Source organism: Dreissena polymorpha, chromosome 12 (assembly GCF_020536995.1).
Source record: "Dreissena polymorpha isolate Duluth1 chromosome 12, UMN_Dpol_1.0, whole genome shotgun sequence".
NCBI lineage: Eukaryota > Metazoa > Mollusca > Bivalvia > Myida > Dreissenidae > Dreissena > Dreissena polymorpha.
This window is the reverse complement of record NC_068366.1, coordinates 21,100,209-21,121,414: the sequence shown is the minus strand read 5'-3', so window position 1 is coordinate 21,121,414 and position 21,206 is coordinate 21,100,209. Positions and strand designations below refer to the sequence as shown.

The following is a 21,206-nucleotide window of genomic DNA, read 5'->3' as shown; positions in this document are numbered from 1 at the left end:
TATGTAAATTGCTTAGCAGTTGAATTTAAAATTTTAAAAAAATACCGATTATTTACAATAATAATTATTTTAACTTAGCTCTCTCAGCTATCATAGCAAAAATTGCAAGTACAATAGGACAATATAAATAGTTCTATTAGAATGAGCAGTGGCTTGTACAATTTATTATATAGTTGTTTGTTATAAATGAGCATTGATAAAACAATCAAATTAAATGGATGTACAAATACATTATCGATTTTTAAACAAAATAAATTGTATTATGTTAGCCAAATATGTACATATCATTGGTAAAAATAAGGATTTTGACGGTACTATTTATCAAAATAATTTATGTTATCCGAAATTACATTTTTTTTTCATGTATTTATCCGAAAACTATTCAACTTATGAAGAATGAAAAATCTCATATAAAATCAATCGTTCCGTGAAAATGAGTCATACCATTGAAATACTTAATTATAATACTGATCAAGAGATAAATGATTTGCACATCGAACCACCTTTTAAAATTTGCTAGTTAACTTACTATTGCCATCGCCTCCGCTATAACTTCGTCTGTACCTGCTGACTCTCAATCTCTTGCACGACGGTTACATTACATTCACCTCTGTGTTGGGCTCAGAACGGACTATTGTTATGAAAGCGTCTCATTCATGTCATGATCATACCAAGCGTTCGTCATTACAGCACTCTGGATCAGCAGACGATTTATTTCATAAATAAATAATAGTTTTCCTCGAATATGTAACTCGTGGTATACATAATACGACTTTCTGATACTATAAACGAAAATATTTATATATTACGAACACATTACTATTATATGTATATATCAACCTGAAAAAAGCGACATTTTGTTCGAATCAGAACGCGATACATGGTCAGACATTCGCGGGCGCCTTTTACATCCGGGTATTTTTTAACTCATACTTACACCGTCAACAAACCAGAAGTAAGAATACATGTTGAAACTTCTCTGAAATTCGTGTTCATGTTTTCTACTGATTCATTTCAAGCCGTTATAACTAGTTACTAGTTATTCGATTACAACCAGCGTTGATACATGCAAATATTTGTATCATCATTTTGTTTTTGCTCCTATCCTTGTATTCTCTGCGACTTCTTGGAATTACTTTCTGTCTTGTACGTAATAGATTTTTACCAGTTAATATTTAATGTGTGATAGTCTTACATTGAATACACCATCGATGCAAATGTTTGTAAATAGTCAGAGCCATTCTATATGATTACCTGTTTGGCCTTTGGCCGAGTCAAACTCCTTGATAAATTCGACAAAGAACACACCAAACGCATGCAATACTCCATTTACAAAAACGTGGGTCATGAATGCGCAAGCGCAAACAAACCACGAGTATTTTGTGTCCTTTTCCAAACTGGCGCTTTCATATTCAAATAAAACTACCCCCTTATTTGATTCTTCAATTTTAAGTTGCGCAGTATCGGTAGACGACATCTTGTTTCACCGTGCATTACGTTCCCGCCGATTTGTGACGTATAGAGCGGATATTACGTCATTAACGTTGGACGGGTTTAAACGGGTTTAAAACGGGTTCATCATCATCACCATTATCATCTTCATCAACCCCTTGACAGGTTTGGTCGTTGGCGGGAAATGAGGGGCGACGATACAGAAATCCTCCTTCAGCCAGGTCTATTGTGTGCTGCTGAGAGTAATTCAGCCATGGGAGGGATGTCCACTCTATTACATTATCCATCCAGCTTTTCTTCTAGCGGCCTCGATGTCGACCTCATTCTAGCGTGCCCTGGAGAACAGTCTTGCACAGAGAGTCGTGCCTGTTGGCGTGTCCAAACCAAGCTATCGTTCGTCGTTTGACGATCGTGTGGACCAACAAGTGTTGCAGTCATGCTCCGGACGTACTCGATGGTCGTGAGCTCCGTATAGGATATGCGGAGCAGGCTTCGGAGACATTTATGTTCAAATGCCTTTATGCTGCGTTCTGTGTCCGCGTGAAGCGTCCATGTCTCGCAGCCGTAGAGTAGGATGGAGACTATGAGGCACTTGTAGAGCCTGTACTGAGTAGAGGAGCTGATAGAACTGCTTGTCCACTACCTGCTCAGTCTGGCCAACGCTACGGTCGCCATGGAAATTCTTATTCGGACATCAGCGGTACTGGAAACATCCTTGGACAGGGTCGCGGCCAATTACTTGAAGCTGGTCACTTCTTCTAGCCTCTCGTCGTTCATGGTGATGTCTGTACTGGTGTTAGTCGTGCTGTTCACCACGATCTTCGACTTTTCCGTGCTGACCTCCATACGTTACTCTTTATAGTAAAATATAAATATGGCATAATGTTACGAATCAACGTTTGATTATCGAGGAGAATACCCAGGTGAAACATGTATTATACATGTATGTCTTAAATATATAGAATCAAATACATAAAGGATATATGTTAAGGAGGCAGCTATTTGAGTCCTATAAAAAAGTATGCGTCAATTAAATCATACAACATTAATACACGCCGTGTAACATGCTCGACCAGAGTACCAGAGCTAAGCGGCTCATAAAGCGAATCCCGCGCTTTGTCGAACTCCAACTTGACCATCTTAAATATATGTAAGTGTATACGTAAAAAAATATTTAGGTATATTAGTAAAAAAAAAATCAAACCATAATTATTTTATTATTTCCATTAACTATATAATTGCATGGATTTACATCCCAGCAACCAGTTTTCGATATTGATACATGTATAAATAATTTGACGCATGTGTTGATAAAGGTCACGAAGTTCAATCAATGTTGCCGATTTATTTCATGCGTTACTATTAAACGTTACAAATATAAAAAAATCTGGTCACGTGACCTGATATTGGACAGACCGATAGTGCCATGCAAGTTCATAATTTAACGGCTAACTAACAAAATAAGCTGAGAATTGTTTAAAATTTGTACATCCATCGAGTATTTTTTAGGCCTCGTTCTGGATAACCTAATCTTAATGCACGTGCGTAAAGTATCTTCTCAGATTAGCCGGTGAAGTCCACACGGGCTAATCCGTCACGACTTTTTCCACTTAATCTGGATTTCGGTAAGAAGAGACTTCGTGTAAACGAAAAATACCATAAAAGCGGAAAGTGTCGTCCCTTATTAGCCGAAGTGGACTGCACAGGCTAATCTGGAACGAAGCTTTACGCACATGCATTAAGCCCAATTTTTCCCCGAACGTGGCTCACTTAAACAATTGGTCTGACAGCTATTGTGAACAAATTATTTGCCAAGGTAATACAAGTAATAACAAGTTTATACACCGCAAAAGCAGGGTCGGTATGTCAACGTACGCTCTCGAGCTCATCGACCAATATGACCCGACCCAGCTTGCCGGTTGAATTACATATCTCTTAATATTTACTACCTTGGTGTTTATTAACTGTATATACACTATGGAATCGCAAAACATGAACAAGCTTATTAAGACGAATTTATATCAGGAACGTGTCACTTTTTTTGCGTATATTTACTGTTATACCTTCCGGATACGAACCTGAGTTTGGAAAGAAATTCAACAAGACAAGACAAATATTTATTCAGTCAAGCACAGTGTTCATCGTCTAAACACTAGATAGTTCAAATTAAATAATGTCACAGAGATAAACATAGTAATAATATAAACATAAGCAGCATCGTATACGGTTACGAAAATACTAGGTAAACTACGTGTTATACTAGTATATAGAGGATAACTATTTGAAGTTAAGTAACAACATTAGAAGTATTATTTCTTAAAATCAGAGCATCTTTTACAAATTTGGCTTATTTAATAAGTACAAATTTATTCGTTGTATTCAGCAATTGGTGGAATTTATAAACAGAAGGCCTAATATAATAACATTTCTTTACGTAGTTTCTTCTAATATCAATGTATAAAGGACATTTACAAACAAAATGAAATTCATCTTCGACATCCAATTCGTTACAACAAATGCAATAACGTTCAATATACCCTGTACTTAGTTACCGGTATACTTAAACAGATCTGCAGTTGCAATCTCATGTATATGTGTTTCCATAAAATATGAAAGGCGGAATCGCATTCTCAAAAGGTCTGACGTAAAATGCAATATAAATCCTCATGCATAATTGTTGCATGGAACAAAATTCAAAACTAGTTTCACTAACGTCTTATAACGCTGAATACTTAGTTAAATAATGAATTAAACACATATATTTTCTAGCAACACGCAAACAACTTTATGTGCAATCAACGAAGCACCGCTATAGCATTTGTAATAATCGATCCCTTGGCACCATCACTGAATTGAATAAGCAATTAAGCGTGTGTGTGCGCAATGTTTCATCGGATACAATGTACTTAACATTAGGACATTGATTGAAAAGTAAAAGCATGTATTATTCAAGAAAATTGTCCCGGTATTTAAGATAATATCGCAATGTTTTATCACTACCGTACCGCATAGCAAGGATTTAATGAGAGATTCTTATCCCCTTATTGTTCACGGTAACTTGATCTCTTAAATTATTAATACTAAACGTTGGATATATAAACGCATGTAAAATGAGTTTACTTGACAAAATAATGGCTGAGAGACAGAAAGCAGCAGCGAGACAAGAAGAGACGCCTAAAAATGCAGTGACGTCACAACAACGGGACGAATATGGCTATTCTCAACCTAGGTACAGCTCGCAAACTGACCGGAAACAGCAGGCGCCAACACCCCGAGAATCCATACCTGACGATGCGAGGGCATCCACATCAGGTGAACGTCCATTGGTATCGGATGAGATAGCATCTCCTTTGCAGCAAGCAGACGACAGATCTGCCACCAAGAGTCCAGCTTCCGGTGCAAACACACCAGATGTAGACCCCGTTATATCTACATCTGGTCTCAGAACCCTTTCGGACGGGGTGCGAACGCCAGAGTCTGCCATTTCGGATGGTCACGACAGCAGGCGATCAAAGTATGCCGTACATACTCCGATTGTGAGTATTGCCTTTTAGTTATATATGAGACTAGTATGACTTTGTTTTGGTTAATTATATTGGACGTGGTCATTCCTTTCTTTCATCGAAACTGTATAATGAAAGCGTTTTATTGTTTAATTCACTTCAAAGATAAAAAATATCCTTGAGCGTTTTAATAAATTTTATTAGTTTTATTGATTTTCATTCGCCGCTCTAATATCGTAAATTAAATGGTCATCGTTAAAGCGAGATTATACGATTTTTTATATGTGTTAAATTGTAATATATTGATGAAATATGTTGCAATTACACAAAATAAGCAAGACAAATTATACATTGAAGACCAATATCATAAAATGCAGCAAAGACAATTTAACGCCCGAGCCGATTGTGACGAAGATATTTCGTACATATTTTCCTGCAATAACCGAAGCATTTGTCTTTTTAGTTAGTGTTCGTGTGTCGTATTAATAGACATCGTTGCAGGACTTTATCAAAGCGCTGAAGGCACTGAAGTTGATCGCTGTTGTCGTCCTTGATTAGCTTGTGCGCATTGCACAGGCTAATCAGTGTGCACGGGCTTATATTATTTGACATGCATTAAACCCCATTTTCCCTGAAAGCAGCCAATATGAACAGATTTCAATGATAAACACTAGACTGGCCAGTGTCGTCTTACAAGCTGGTAAATACACTCACTGAGTAGTAGAGCAGACGCTCCTTAGCATTCATCGTCTGCAGTGCAGACAGGCAGCGGTAATCGTTCCTAGCATAGTGAGTTACGGTTTTTACCTTAGCTAAGGCTTCTAAGCACATACTGATTTGCAAAATATGGTCTGTAAATTTAGTCGGCCGCTAACGCGACCAACTAAAAATGAACCGTTTAAACAAAATTTTGATTCACATCGTACATGCATTATTTACATGCTGGCGAATTCGACTGTACGGACATTTTCGATTTCAGAATTAAAAATCTGGCTTATTTCGCATTTTTCGACACAGTCTTAACTTTTATTTTAATTTATATTGAAATATATGTTTAATACGTTTTTTTACACATTTTATATAAATTAATAGATATTTGACAAAATCGTATAATCTCGCTTTAAGGTGTCTGTTTGGTGCAGGCCAGTTTGCTTTCTAATAAAAAAAAATAACGCTATGAATTGAGAATGTTTACAATTTTACGTTATATTTTATCATTTAAAAACGGATAAATTTTATATAAAAAAAAAGAAATACACGAAGTGCTACTGTTATTTAACAGCATGAAAGTAAACGATTATTAAAGGGACATTTATATATAAGTTCAAGTAAGTGAGTTATCATAAACTGGGTAAAATGCAAGTGCGGTCCGCACCGGCTAATCAGGGTCGACACTTTCGGCCTAGACAGGATTTTTAAGCGGAATATGTCCCGGTATGGTACGCGCAGGCTAATATGGGATGACACATAACGCACGTGCATTTAGCCCAGTTTTCCCAGAACTAACCTCAATTACAAATCACCGGTAAGTAAAAATATGGAGTTCAAAGCACTAAAAAAACAAACAAAAACCAATGTGCTCCCCACGGGATTTGAAACTGAGTCCTTCGTATCGATAGTCTGCCGCTCTAAGTTTAAATCATTGGAAAATTTCGACATGAAAGAGAAGCTACGTGATTTAAGTTTTGTCAACAATACTAACGAAACATAAACAAACATTTAAAATAATTTAATAGGTTTAATGAAATTGTTTAAAATGCTTTAAATGCACGAACATGTTTTATGTTTGTAGTATAAAATAATTATATTTTTCACGCATTTATCTAACTACGTTTTTTCATTATGTGGTTACTACCTATTATTATACCTCATCCACGTGCCATTCTCAAGAAAACATGTGTTTTATTCTCTTTTTTTATTGATCTAACTTCGAAATGATGTGTGTTTTGTATTTAACCCATTTATGCCTAGCATCTAGAAAAAAGGCATTGGAAAACAGCGAAGACTCAGATGAGACGCCGCATGATGCGGCGCCTCATCAGGGTCTGTACTGTTTGCTTAAGGGAATTTCTGTAAGAAATATTCTAAATATAGAAAGAAATATAATAGACATCCCTAATTTTGGAAATAAATTAATCCAATTTAGAAGGATGGGAAAGTCCACTAGGCATAAATGGGTTAATTGAAACGCATGCTGTTAGTGTATACATATTTTTTACCAGAACTAGGCACATGGTTTGTCCTACTGGAATCAGGGGTAGGTGGATACTAGATGTTAAGACCTATATAGTAACAAGTAATAAGACCGGTTTGAGGATCGGACCAGCGATGTTCTGGTGTGAAGTCTGGCTGTTTACCATCTAAGCTAGTAAATATGTAATGTATGCAAGCGATGGACCGTTCGATAGTAACGTGAGTCCGTAAAATGCTCAGTGAAAGAAAATTAATAAAAACAAAATGACCTTAAAAAATGTCAAAATTATAATTGCCAATCTGCAAACCATAAATCGTTGCCTCACGACTACATTTTCCATGTACATAAGGGACGTTGTATAATATCAGTCATATACGGGCATGTAAATTTTTAATGGTCATACCATTCGATTACAGTCATATTATACACACGGGTATCGTTCGAATTATCATTCCAATAACAAACCTGACAGTTACAATACCCAGCGTTTAATTGTGTTCTCTCTAAAACAGCGTATTTTTCATTTTATGAAAGCGCCTTCATAAATGTTAAATAAGGCTTCTGAGGACAATGATATTTTTCCCAATAAAACCTATTGTTCTCCATTAATTGTATTGATTCAATTTGTACTGATTTGCATTTTGTTTCTTTAACCCATTTGTCATCACACATACTTAGTGCGCTATGATTACGTATTTCTTTCAGATTCAGTTTGTGATTGAAATAAGGCGAACAAATGGCCTCGTTACAGGAACCCGAACAGGGGTGGCAGGAAGGGAAAACCATGTTGGAGTGTAACCTTCACATGCTGGAGAACGAGATCGGTTGTGACGTCACGATTTTCGTGGGAAAACACGAGGAGAAGGTGCGTGCGCACTCTTTCATGTTGTCGTCTAGAAACGGAAAACTGGCCTCTATTCTGTCGAAACAGGAAAAAGACGTGGAGAAGATTGTTCGTCTGCCAAGCGTGGACAAACAGCCACTGCGAGAGTTTTTATAGTAAGTTGCGTGGATTTGTAAACTAAAGAAATTGCAGAAATATATTGGGCTATTTTCCTGTTTTTTGAAGCGGCCTTAACACTAATATGGAATAAAATCCAACGCAAAGAAATTATTTTTATTTCATGCTTTTTTGACATATAGAGATATATCGGTGATAAAAACTATGCTTCGCTTCGAAAAAAAATAACAATTACAGTTTAAGTTTGTCAACGTTCACTGCTTTGGTGTACGTTGTTTTTTTCGTCACGAAGTCATAATCGCCGCGTTATTCTCCAGTATAACCATTTTTAACCATTTTGAAATGTAAATATACGGTGGATAATAATTTGTTATCGCTTTACGGTATCAAGTTTTATTCACCCGTGATAAAATAATAATATTTTCACTCGTGCTGCGCCACATGTGGAACTATTATTTTCTTTCATAATTCATGAATTAAACTGGGCGATCTTCCGCAACCAATAATTACGGAAAACCGTTAGTACCATCGTGGAAACACATTAAAATCCAGATGGCGAGAATGCGAGAACGCGATAGTACGATGGCGAGAATGTGAGAACGCGTCATCGTATTGTCGCACTGTCGTTATCGTATTATCGCACTGTCGCATTGTCGCCATCGTACTATCGCACTGTTGCCATCGTATTGTCGCACGGTCGTCATCGCACTGTCGCATTGTCGTCATCGTACGATCGCGTTCTCACACTCTCGCCCTCTGGATTTTAATGTGTAACCACGATGGCACTAACGGTATTCCGTAAACGATATCCTTAATTTCTTGGATATCTCATTTTATTTATAAATACGGTATATGTGCGAATTATTTCTTTGTTTTATTCCGACTGTATAACCGTCTACTAAAACATTCATTAAATGATTTACTGTAACATTTGCTAAATTAAAATAAATACATTAATGAATTAAAATTTTTGGAAGGGCGACACAATTTGTTATCTTTCCATAGTAATTGTCATTTTATTATTCCAGCTTCTTGTATACAGACAAAGTAGATTTTTCGTCGGTTGCAAAAGCCAAGTATCTAATCCAGATTAGTGCTAAGCTTGGTCAGACCGACCTGCAAGAGATGTGTTTCATGTACCTCCTGACGGAAATGAGCTCCGTTAACGTCTGCGTGACGTTGGATCTAGCGTTGACATACAATGCGATTGACATCGTCGAGCGCTGTCGGCGTTTCATTCACGTCAACGCAATGGCCGTTCTAAGAGAGTCCGCGTTCTGTCATCTGCCCCTGGAAACGGTGGATATGTTGACCCAATCCGACGATCTCAACGCAGACGAGGTTTCGGTGTACAAAAGTCTCGTTAACTGGGCCAATCTAGAGTGCTTGCGCCAGCAAATCAGTACAGCGGATTCGAATTTGAGAAACGTACTGGGATCAACTCTTTTTAACGTCAGATACGCGTTAATGGACCCTGCGGTATTTACAGCGAATATTTCTACCAAGGACGTCCTAAGCGCGGAAGAGAAAGTTTTATTGTTTCAGTTTTACCACGGGCAGGTCGCCTCTCTGCCCGGTAAATTTGACCGGAAGTCACGGCGGAAAATAGTGAACCCTAAGGAAATATCCTCACAGGGAGGTGGAGGTTTCGACAAAGGTGTCAAAGGCGGTCGAGGAAACAACAGTGATGTTACAGGAACTGTCATCCCCAACGACGTAAAGCCATTCAAGTTGGCGTCCGATTTCCATAAAATGCCGATTAAAAGCGCGTCACGCTTCGAACGAACGTCTGGACCTTGGGTGCTAAATAAGGGCGCCGACGCCATCTCCTTCCGGTGTTCGGAAATCATCATATTGCGCGGCTTTCGTATCTACGGTCCGTATCACCGGAAGACCCACGTGGATAACGCGCATTATAGCAGAAGCGACTTGTACAAAGTTGACGTTCAAATATATGATGACTCTGTGAAAGAAGTAAGACGTGAACAGTTGGAAATCAATACAAGCATAGGGCTTGACAAGGTATTTGACGTCATTTTGAGAGATCCCGTACAACTGACGCCGTCTAGATTTTTTACGGTTGCCGTCAAAATTCTTGGTGCGCCGTCTTATCACGGGACGGATGGAAAACGCGAAATAAACGTCGACGGCCTGACGTTCGAATTCGCAAACAGCAACAAAAGTTTCAACGGCACTGACGTCAGTATGGGACAAGTACCCGCCATTCTGTTTAGCAATGGTCATAGCCTTCGTATGGTAGATATGTGATCATGATAGGGAAAATTAAGACATTTAAGAAGATTCCCTCATTTTCTCAGTATGAGAGATGACGATACACTATGCTATATGCGATGGTCATACGCATTGTGATTGTATGTGTATGTACTTTCCAATTAGTTGAATAATTATTAAATTTTGATTTGTAAAGTAGACCTTTGCTAAGATTGTTCATGCCTCCATACGACATTGAAACTTTTTACTTTCGGATCATTCGTGTTTTCATTGACCCATTTATGCCTAGTGGACTCTCCCATCCTTCTAAATTGGATCAATTAATTTCCAAAACTAGGGATGTCATGTATACTTATTTCTATAATTAAAATATTTCTTACAGAAATGTCTTTAAGCAAACATCGCAGACTCAGATGAGACGCCGCAACATGCGGCGTCTCATCTGGGGCTACGCTGTCTGCCAAGGCCTTTTTCTAGACGCTAGGCATAAATGGGTTAAAAGATTCAAACAACGTGAACATTTTCAAACACTGATGTCACATATTGTATATTAGTTTACATGTCAACAAGTAAATGGCCATGTGTGCCTTTTATTATCGGGTTATTGTAACTTTTGGATTTCAAGCAATATACGCTTACAGTCACCCAGGCGATTTGTTTGAGATAAGATAACTTAATGAATGATATCATTAAAGTCGAACAAATGTAGAGATCTATGCAAGTTTATCCAATATATTGTCAAAATGGACATACTGACCCCAATGATCTTTGTGAACTCTATCGATAAAAGGCTCGCAACACACGAGCCTCGTTCTGAGAAAATTGGGCTTAATGCTTGTGCGTACAGTGTCGTTCGATTTAAGCCTGTGCAGTGCGCACAGGCCAATCAGGGACGACACTGTCCGTCTACACTTGATCTACGTTTAAATGAGACCTCTTTTAAACGAAAAGTTCAACAGAAGCGGAAATGGCCGTCCCAGATAAGCTTTTGCGTACCCCTTAGTCTACTATAGCACTTTACACACTTGAATTAAGACCTGTTTTCCCAGATTCAGAAACTCTTACATTTAAAGGCCCCTTCAATTCAGAACCCGATTTCTTAACGACTAAACTGTCTCACCGAAAACACTTACGAGTTAATATATCGAGCTTAAAGCTGGGAAAACTTTCCGCTTTCATAGTATTTTTGGTTTAAAGACAATCTTTTTTAAGCGAAAATCCAGTTCAGGCGAAAAGTGCTGTCCCTGATTAGACTGGGCGGACTGCATTCATTAATCCTAGTTTGTTAAACACACTGCTCATAAGAAAACTACAAATTTCGCAAAAAATAATATAAAATCGTGATAGTTTTGTATCAAGCCATTAATCACGTGTTATTTAATGTTATTTTATATACATGTGCATGTACATGTATATGTTTTGCGCCGATATAAGGATAACATAATTAATTATGCATATATTTTCTAGGAAAACGCATTATAAAAAAATAAATGTGTCAAAAATAAAAATTGCAGATTTGTGCGTGTTACACACTATGGGAAGTAACTGCTGAGGACAGTTTATGACAGGACTCGTCATTAACAAGCAATAACCAACTGAGGACATTTCATTCAATATCAGTCGGTGAAATCTTACATATTGAACTAGGTATTTGTATGTTTCAAAATCTGTTGATAATTTTATGTTTTTGAAATAGTATTATTCTTCGTTAAAATAAAAGCTGAAAAGGCATGGACTGCACTTTGTTGGACTTGTTTTATCAGTGCTCATTTTCGCCCATGTGACAACTAGCACATCACTTTGCACATTTCTGAATACAGAATCCCATTCTCTCCGTAAGACGTTGGGATATAGAAATGGGCCGCGCTCTGTGAAAAGGGGGTTTAATGCATGTGCGTCAAGTGTAGTCCCGGAATTGCCTTTGCAGTCCGCACAGGCTAATCAGGGACGACACTTTCCGCTTTTATGATATTTTTCGTTTAAAGGAAGTCTCTTCTTTAAGTTAGCAAAATGCATTTTAGGCGAAAAGTGTTGCAATTTGTTTTAAGAACATATAAAAGCTTTTGTGCATAAATCTTCCTGCATTTAAAATTCAAAGTTCGCCAAATTTTTACTGAATATTATCCGCCAATGCTACAGCGTATTTTGCCAATTTTTCACAAATGGGTAACTTTTAAGGAGCTATTGCACTGCTTTTATATAACAGAGAAATCAGGAGAGTATTAATAGTCGACGACCGTGCCTTAAAGGGACCTGTTCACAGATTTTGGTACGTTTTGAAATTTGTCATTAGAAGCTTTAAATTGATAAATGTAACATCGGAATTAAAAAGCTCCAGTATAAAAGAAGAATATATATATATATATATATATATAAAGAGAGAGAGAGAGAGAGAGAGAGAGAGAGAGAGAGAGAGAGAGAGAGAGAGAGAGAGAGAGAGAGAGAGAGAGAGAGAGAGAGAATTTTTCTATCTAAACCTGGGCTCGAACCACTGACCCTTTGAGTAAAAGTCTACCGCTTAAACCACTCGACCGTTGGTGCTAAAACAAGAGGGCTTGAAAGGCCCAAAGTCGCTCACATGAGATTCAAAGGCACTGATGTGATCTGTGCAGCCCAAGATGCCATAAGAAAAAATGTTCTAACCAACTTTCATGACTAGTAAACACCCTGGCAGCCACGTTAATCATTTTAACAAATATTCTGACAAAGTTTCATGAAGATTCATGAAGCCATATAAGGAAAAATGCCCCGCCCCCTGGTGGCCATGTTTTTCAAGCAACTGGAACCATTTTCGAACTTGTCAGAGATATCATTGAGACAAATCTTGCGACCAAGTTTCATGATGATCGGACAAAAAAAATGTGGCTTCTAGAGTGTTAAAAAGGTTTTACTATAGCTATACAATGAAAAATGCCACGACCCCTTGGCGGCCATGTTTTTACACCAACCGGAACCATGTTCAAACTCATCCAAGATATCATTGGGACAAATTGTCTGGCCAAGTTTTATGATGATCGGACAAAAAATGTGACCTCTAGAGTGTTAATAAGGTTTAACTAAAGCAATATATATCCATATTATGAAAAATGTCCCGCCCCCTGGTGGCCATGTTTTTAAAACAACCGAAGCCATTTTCAAACTCATCCAAGATATCATTGGGACAAATCTTCTGACCAAGTTTCATGAAGATCGGAACATAAATGTGGCCTCTAGAGTGTTAACAAGGTTTTACTATAGCCACATATAGCAATATAATGAAAAATGGCCCGCCCCTTGGCAGCCATGTTTTTCAAGCAAATGAAACCATTTTCGATCTCAATCAAGATATCATTGAGACCAATCTTCTGACCAAATTTCATGAAGATTGGAAATAAATGTGGCCTCTAGAGTGTAAAAAAGGTTTTACTATAGCCATATAAGGAAAAATGCACCGCCCCGGCGGCCATGTTTTTCAACGAACCAGCATCATTTTTTAACTCGTCCAAGATATTATTGGGATGGATCTTCTGATCAAGTCTCGTGAAGATCGGACATTAATGGGGCCTCTAGAGTGTTAACAAGGTTTTACCATAGCCATATATAGCCATATAAGGAAAAATGTCCCGCCCGTTGGCAGCCATGTTTTTCAACCAAACGTAACCATTTTCGAACTCATCCAAGATATCATTGAGACCAATCTTTAGACCAACTTTCATGAAGATTGGAAATAAATTTGGCCTCTAGAGTGTTAACAGGGCAAATGTTGACGCCGCACAACGCACAACGCACGACGCACAACGCACGTCACACGACGGGCGATCACAAAAGCTTACCATGAGCACGTTGTGCTCAGGTGAGCTAAAAAGGTTATACGAGTTTATTTCGTATTGATATTTGATATAGCTACTTCGACTTTATTCGCTTCATATTTTCTAAGCGGACGCTGTTCGCCATGTAATCTGTGATCGTTGCTTGGTTTCAGTTTATTACTCTTCTGCAAACAAATAGAGAAATATTTATATTTAAAATCAGTACAAGATTATTGTTTGGATGTTTTACCCCAATGTTTTTGTTAAAGGAAACACATGTGCGAAACGTTGTTCAAGAGGTATGCACTAATAAAAGGTTTACGATCTCAATGGGTCCCCTACTGACGTAATCCCCAAGGGATCCCGATTTCAGCCGAAAATCTGAAAGTCGTTAAATGCTTTTACTTCAAAATGATAGAATTATGTTGACAAGATACCTAATTACTAAGTAGTAAATTTGATAGCGCATACACTTCAAGGGTGCTTTAGGGTAGCTTATGATCAAATTTGTGCTATACAAATGTCACCCTAAGCAATAAGTATTGAACCATTAGGAGTGCTTTCGGTCATACAATCTTATCAAGAAACAATTTCTTGTAAGATTTAGTCCAAGATGAGTTATACATGTACATACTCTTTAATATCGTCGGCCTTACTATACGTTTTCAAATGAAATTTTACATATATAACGCTACCAACCAAGAACATCGGCGGTAAGTAAAAAATGGCTATGACAGTATTTAAAACAATATGTGATTGACATACCGGTGGTAAACCTTACGCAATTAAAAACGTGCATGTTTTAATACAGTGTGTAAAATGTTTCGTTTTACTTTTCTGTTTCAGAGCCGTATACATATATTAGGTATATTCGATTGTTTAATCAATAGTGCACATTCGCCTAAAATTGTAAAATGTAAATACTAACGGATATATTCTTATTTTTATATCTAAAGTACTTTATGAATTACTAGAGTATACCATTATCTCCTATGTTATTACCAGTTACATGACTGTTGATACAAAGCGAAAAATAAAAATTGTCGTACAGATGCCATCACCTTTATATTGCGGTTTATGTGCACTAGTGTGTTTTTTTTTACATGAAACGCCAGTATGTGATTTACAAGGCATTTCAAACACCTGAGCATTATATAATCGCCATGGAGACTTCTTATCTCGACAGTACTAATTAGTTCGCATGTTAAATATTTATTGCAAACGTTCATTTATGTGTTTTAGAGTTGAATGTCGAAAACATTTATCAGACACTGACCTTTATGCTTGAATGTAATGTATAAAAGTAACATTATGATAAAAACTCACTTGTGTATAATAAGAATGCAATACTGCTGGACCAGCAGGAGTTTCACTTCTTTATATTATTTCTCAGTTATGTATGCACATTTCACCTGATATTGAACAAAGCTTGCGCATGTTTAGTACAATGTGTTGTTTTCAAAGAAACTCTGTCTTGGAGAGGACGGCCATTACGTCGAACGGTTTACTTGATAATGTTGACATTTGAAATGTTTAAGCAGTACAAATTTGCCTTCGCTGTGTCTTTATTGTCTCCTACCGGTGAAGCCGGAGGGGACTTATGGTTTGCGCTCTGTCAGTCTGTCAGTGTGTCAGTCAGTCTGTCACACTTTTCTGGATCCTGCGATAACTTTAAAAGGTCTTCATATTTTTTCATGAAACTTGAAACATGGATAGATGGCAATATGAAGATTATGCACGTCATTTCATTTTGTATCTACGTCAAGAATTCTGGTTGCTATGGCAACAAAAAGACTAGAAATATTGCTGAAAATGATGGATCCTGATATAACTTAAAAAGTTCTTCATATTTTTCACGAAACTTGAAACATGAACAGATGGCAATATGGAGATTATGCACGTCATTTCATTTTGTTCCTACGTCAAGATTTTTTGTTGCTATGGCAACAAATAGACTAGAATTATTGCTGAAAATGGTGGAGTTTCACCGTTATGAAACTTATATTGCTTGGCAATAGTCTTGTTAAATTTATTTTGTATGCTTCGCTGATTATTCACATATACATGTTTATGTAATAAATCATCTTCCTGGGAGCCTGCGTGGTTATATGTCAAGGAAAGCCACTATGTTTTGTTATTTTTATTCGTCTCTCATGCAAAAAATGTTGAGAAATTAACAAAGAAAAAAGATTGATCAGATGTGGTTAGTCCGAAACATTCAACATTTATCAAAATAAAAAGCTCGACTTAAAGCTTACACGAAGTTTAAAAACGAATTATTTCAAACGTTAATGGCAATAAGACCCCATTAACAATAATGGAGTGTAATCGGTTGTCAAATACAGAATATATATTACTTTAAGTCAAAGTTTTAAATGACATAGATAAATGTATATGAGATTAACTTCAAATAACATTTTTTGAATCACATAGATTTAAATAAATGTATACGAAATCAATTTTAATTTTAATAAATTAATTTTAACAGTTTTCATTAGCATACAATAATTTGTATGAGATCATGGATGAAGAAGCAGTAAATATTAATTAACACTGAACTTCTGAAAGCGGATATTTTACAAATGGTTATAAACGAACACTTAAATTTTCAATGTCTAGATAACATGATTACACCGATCAGTTGATAAAAGTTTTGGAATGGCAAATATTTTTGAAACTTTCTTAAATAAATAAAAAGTTTTTTTGTAGATTGTTTTATAGATTCAGTTACTGATATTTTTAGGTATATAAGAATATAAACCGGTATGTGTCAAAACATATGTTTTAGGAGACACGACAAAATATAATAGAACAAAACATACTGGTACCGATTTGACGTCTTTTTATTTATCTGTCCGTAACACTTACAAACAGGATATCGGACATCCCAAAAACAACATAAAAAAACACTTGCAATCAAATTATGTTTTTAATGATAGTGAGCGGCATGAAAAAAGTCATGGGTATAAAACGGCAAAAATACCCATTTTGGCTTGGACGTCGCAATCTTGACTTTTTTCGTCACGTGATTACCCCTTCTGATAAAAGTTTCGTTGCACAACTCCTCATACAATTTGCTTACAAATTTCGCGGAACTTTTACAGAATAAATATCTGCAAAATATAGTGAATATTTTAAGGGTTTCACTGATTTATTTATCGTTAAGGAATTCTTGCCCTTTGTCTTAAATTACAGATAAAAGCCATATATGATTGCAGGTTTGAAAAATTAAATGAATCGCAAATGCTAACTGTACCCTTCCGACAACTAAGCACCAGGGGCGAGAGATACAACACTGTCTGTGGTAGCTTCTTATTCGATTTTTGTTATGCTGTGAAATTGTAATTTCAACATATGAACATGTGTGGGCAACCTTTTTTTAAACAAATAAGTGAATTTGCTATACCTCTCTCAATCAGCATAAATACCGGTAGTTCGCCATGGCGTTATGGACAGGTGTCCGCCTAGCGATCGGGAGGTCACGGGTTCTATCTTCACTCGGGGAGCGTTCTCTAGATCTATCCCCAAATACACCAGAAAACGGACTCGAGAGCGTTTCTATAAACCTGAGGCGTTCGATGCTATCGAGCTAAATCAATAGGTTTAAACTAATAAGCATAAATAGTATTAATACATTTTGAATGTGTTTCGCGCTAAAAAAACACATCATATAAATGAATTTCTGTAAGAAATATTATAAACATAGAAATAAATATACTAGACATCCCTAATTTTGGAAATAAATTGATCCAATTTAGAAGGATGGGAGAGTCCTCTAGGCAAAAATGGGTTAAAATCGTGACCCATAAAGGTCAGTGTCAGGTTAAAATGATAAACTTAATGTTGACCAGCTATACATTATATTAATATTTTTGACAGTTTAGTTAAAATAAGTGAAATCATGTTTATATACATATATCCGCATTCTTTCGCCTGACCGACACAGTAACCTTATGCCCATCAATTTGTTTGTCCGAAAGCTTTTTGCTCCCCCCCAACAACCCAGCCCCCCCCCCCCCCCAACAAAAAATGAGACGAGTACATTTACAATCGTGCTAAAACATGATTTCTGAAAAAATAACAAACAGGTCCACCATTACGCGTTCTATAGCATCTTATAACGTATTTAAATTAATACATGTATATGCTTCCCCGCCTTCTGACTGAGCGACATTGTAACCGTTTGTTCACCAACCAATCTGTCGATTTGTTTGTGATACTGCCCATATGCAGTGTATGCCCCCTACCCCCGAAAAAGCAGATTATGACAGGTGTTGTTGATATGAAGACAACAACACTACTACAACTACTGTTACTAATACTACTACTACTACTACTACTACTACTACTACTACTACTACTACTACTACTTCTACTACTACTACTACTACTACTACTACTACTACTACTACTACTACTACTACTACTACTACTACTACTACAACTACTACTACTACTACTACTACTACTACTACTACTACTACTATTACTACTTTTAATAAATTAATAATAATAATTAAAAAAATAACGATAATAAATGATGAGTATGACGATAATGATTATGATGATGGTGTTGGTTGTGATGATGATAATGATGATGATGATGACGATGACAACGACGACGATGATGATGATGATGTTGATGATGACGATCACGACGACGACGACGATGATGATGACGATGACAACGACGATGATGATGATGATGATGATATTAATGATGACGACGACGACGATGATGATGATGATGATGATGATGATGATGATGATGATGATGATGATGATGATGATGATAATGATGATGGTCAATTAATATGATTATACCAATATTGGTAAAGACCTTAAATGGCTTCCATAACTTAAAATTACGCTTTTAATATCATCTGAGTACCTGCTTGACTTAAAACCAGTTCTAATCAGCATTATAAAACAAGTTCAGAGGCGTATCCAGAAAATGTTCAGAGGGGGGGCTCAACAGGGGAGGGTGCGGGAGGGGTATCCCCTTCCGTCGTCGATTTTTTTTTTGAAATGGCACCTTGAAATGATGCGATTTCCTGCTATCTAATCCGCATTTTGCATGATAAAAGTGTATGTGAAACAAATAAAAACTTGAGTTCACACACCAAGTGTGACAGACACACGGACAGACAGACACACAGGGGTAAATCAAATGTCTCTCAATCCACTAAAGTGGTGGGAGACATTATCTTTATCAATAACTTTTTTAACGGAGTTAGATGGGTGGACCTCCTATTTAACCTTGTTGGATATCCTACTAGGTCAACTTAGGTACAACATTAAAATGTTTATGTCCATGTCCCTATGAATGGAAAGCAGGCACACAGCGGACAACCTGTCCTGACCCATTGATGATCTTAGTTTTGTCTTAACAAGTCCTTGGGCACTGATACTCCTTTCACACTCGCATGATGTGACAGGGAACACACATGATATGGACAAAACAGTGTAAATGGTGGGGTACAGCTGGGAATCACAATGTGCAACAGAGCCCTGAAGGGAAGTAGGTGGGTTGGGTACACCTTTCCACCTAGCCTGCCCTAAAAAGTGCAACTCGGCAGGGAGGGACTGAGGGGAAGGGAGATCATCATTGAACCATTCAAGGTCACCAGCACTGACGGGTGAGGAGCACATTTGTTCAGGTATAAACTTCAATCCCATGGCTGCCTTAGTCTGCAAATCACTGAATTGGGTGTCCATTTCGTTCAGAAAAGTGTCAACAAAGGGAGTCGTTAGGTTTCTTGTGAAGTTTAATTCGGGTGTTGCTGCCTCGATGTTGTCACGCTTTAAGAAAATGATTTAGTTTCATATAGCAAAGTAATTCTTCATTTTTGAGTCTTTTTTAATTTTAAAAACTATGGATGAACATCAAAGCAGTTAGCCCGATTTGTAAAATAACCAAATCAAAACAACAAAAAAATGTCATTCATTAAAGCAGGTATATACGATCTTTTATATGTGTTTAATTGTAATATATTTATAAAATATGTTACAATAACACAAAATAGGCAAGAAAAATTATACATTAAAGCCGAATTTCATAAAATGCAGCAAAGACAAATTAGCGCCCCGAGCCGATTGTGACGTACATATTTTCCTATAATAACCGAAGCATTCGTCTTTGTATTAGGATTGGAGTTAGTGTTCGTGTGTAGTATGAATTGACCTTATCGCGATGACGTCACAAAAGGGGCAGTCCCTTAGCGACGGTGAAAACAATGCCCTAGATACGGTCGATTTACTACACTGATTGAGCACCTCTGCTGATATTTTTATTGGGAAGTCGATAGGTAATTAAATGTCCTGTAATTGGTGTTTAAAATGTCTTTTAACTATTATGAAGGGTTAGATTGCACTTCGAAAGCCCGATATGATCAGAAAATAAAACTAATTGGACTTAATGAATGTCCGTACAAATTGCAAGCTGGATGTTGGAAAAATGACCCGACCAAGTGGCCGATGATCGAGTACGGCGACATTTATGATTAACTTTCTCATTGAGACACCGCGTAAACTCGTTTATTCTGTAATAATGGGAGTATCCTCGTAGATGTGGATGTAATGAGTATTGTCGTTCTTTTCAGGGTTCATTCATCTTCGAAAATTATAATTATATTTCTACTATGTCAATTTATCATGCTAATGTAAAGCTGTAAAATACGTAGGGACATCTGGTACATGACTTACTGAAAGCCTTAGTTGTGTTCATTGTAATGAGTACGAGTGACAAATATTAAAATTAACACACATATATCTGTATAAATATTTGTTTTTCAAACATTATTTACCCCCGTTGCTGTCAAACGTAATTTCTTTTTTATGATGTCGATCGTTTATTGTAGTACATTAAATCTTAATACGGAATGACGTCTTTTTAATTAACTGATACACGCTAAATACGTTACTTGTTTTTTACGTAAATTTTATAATTATTAAATACTTTAATAAATTAATCGGGCTAGTATCTTTACGGTGTAAATTTCTGATAATCTAAATTGGACATGACTTTATATTTGACCATATGTCACATATCTAATTTAAGCAACTGTTAAGTACAT

The 21,206-nt window shown here is 36.8% G+C and overlaps 1 protein-coding gene across 1 annotated transcript; it reads left to right on the top strand.

The window, feature by feature from the left end:
- Positions 1 to 4,583: 4,583 nt before the first annotated feature.
- LOC127852426 (BTB/POZ domain-containing protein 6-like) lies at positions 4,584 to 10,938 on the top strand. Its single transcript, XM_052386380.1, has 3 exons — positions 4,584 to 4,988; positions 7,901 to 8,148; positions 9,139 to 10,938. Exons 1-3 carry the CDS (start codon positions 4,584 to 4,586, stop codon positions 10,376 to 10,378), a joined length of 1,893 nt encoding a protein of 630 aa, XP_052242340.1. The 3' UTR covers positions 10,379 to 10,938.
- Positions 10,939 to 21,206: the final 10,268 nt, after the last annotated feature.

What these genes read in the sequence shown, in the direction of transcription:
- LOC127852426 (XM_052386380.1), top strand. Translation starts at nt 4,584, where the DNA reads ATGGCTGAGAGACAGAAAGCAGCAGCGAGACAAGAAGAGACGCCTAAA. An exon ending in ATGCCGTACATACTCCGATT is followed by an intron (nt 4,989 to 7,900) that starts GTGAGTATTGCC and finishes GCCTCGTTACAG; the next exon opens with GAACCCGAACAGGGGTGGCA. An exon ending in CCACTGCGAGAGTTTTTATA is followed by an intron (nt 8,149 to 9,138) that starts GTAAGTTGCGTG and finishes TTATTATTCCAG; the next exon opens with CTTCTTGTATACAGACAAAG.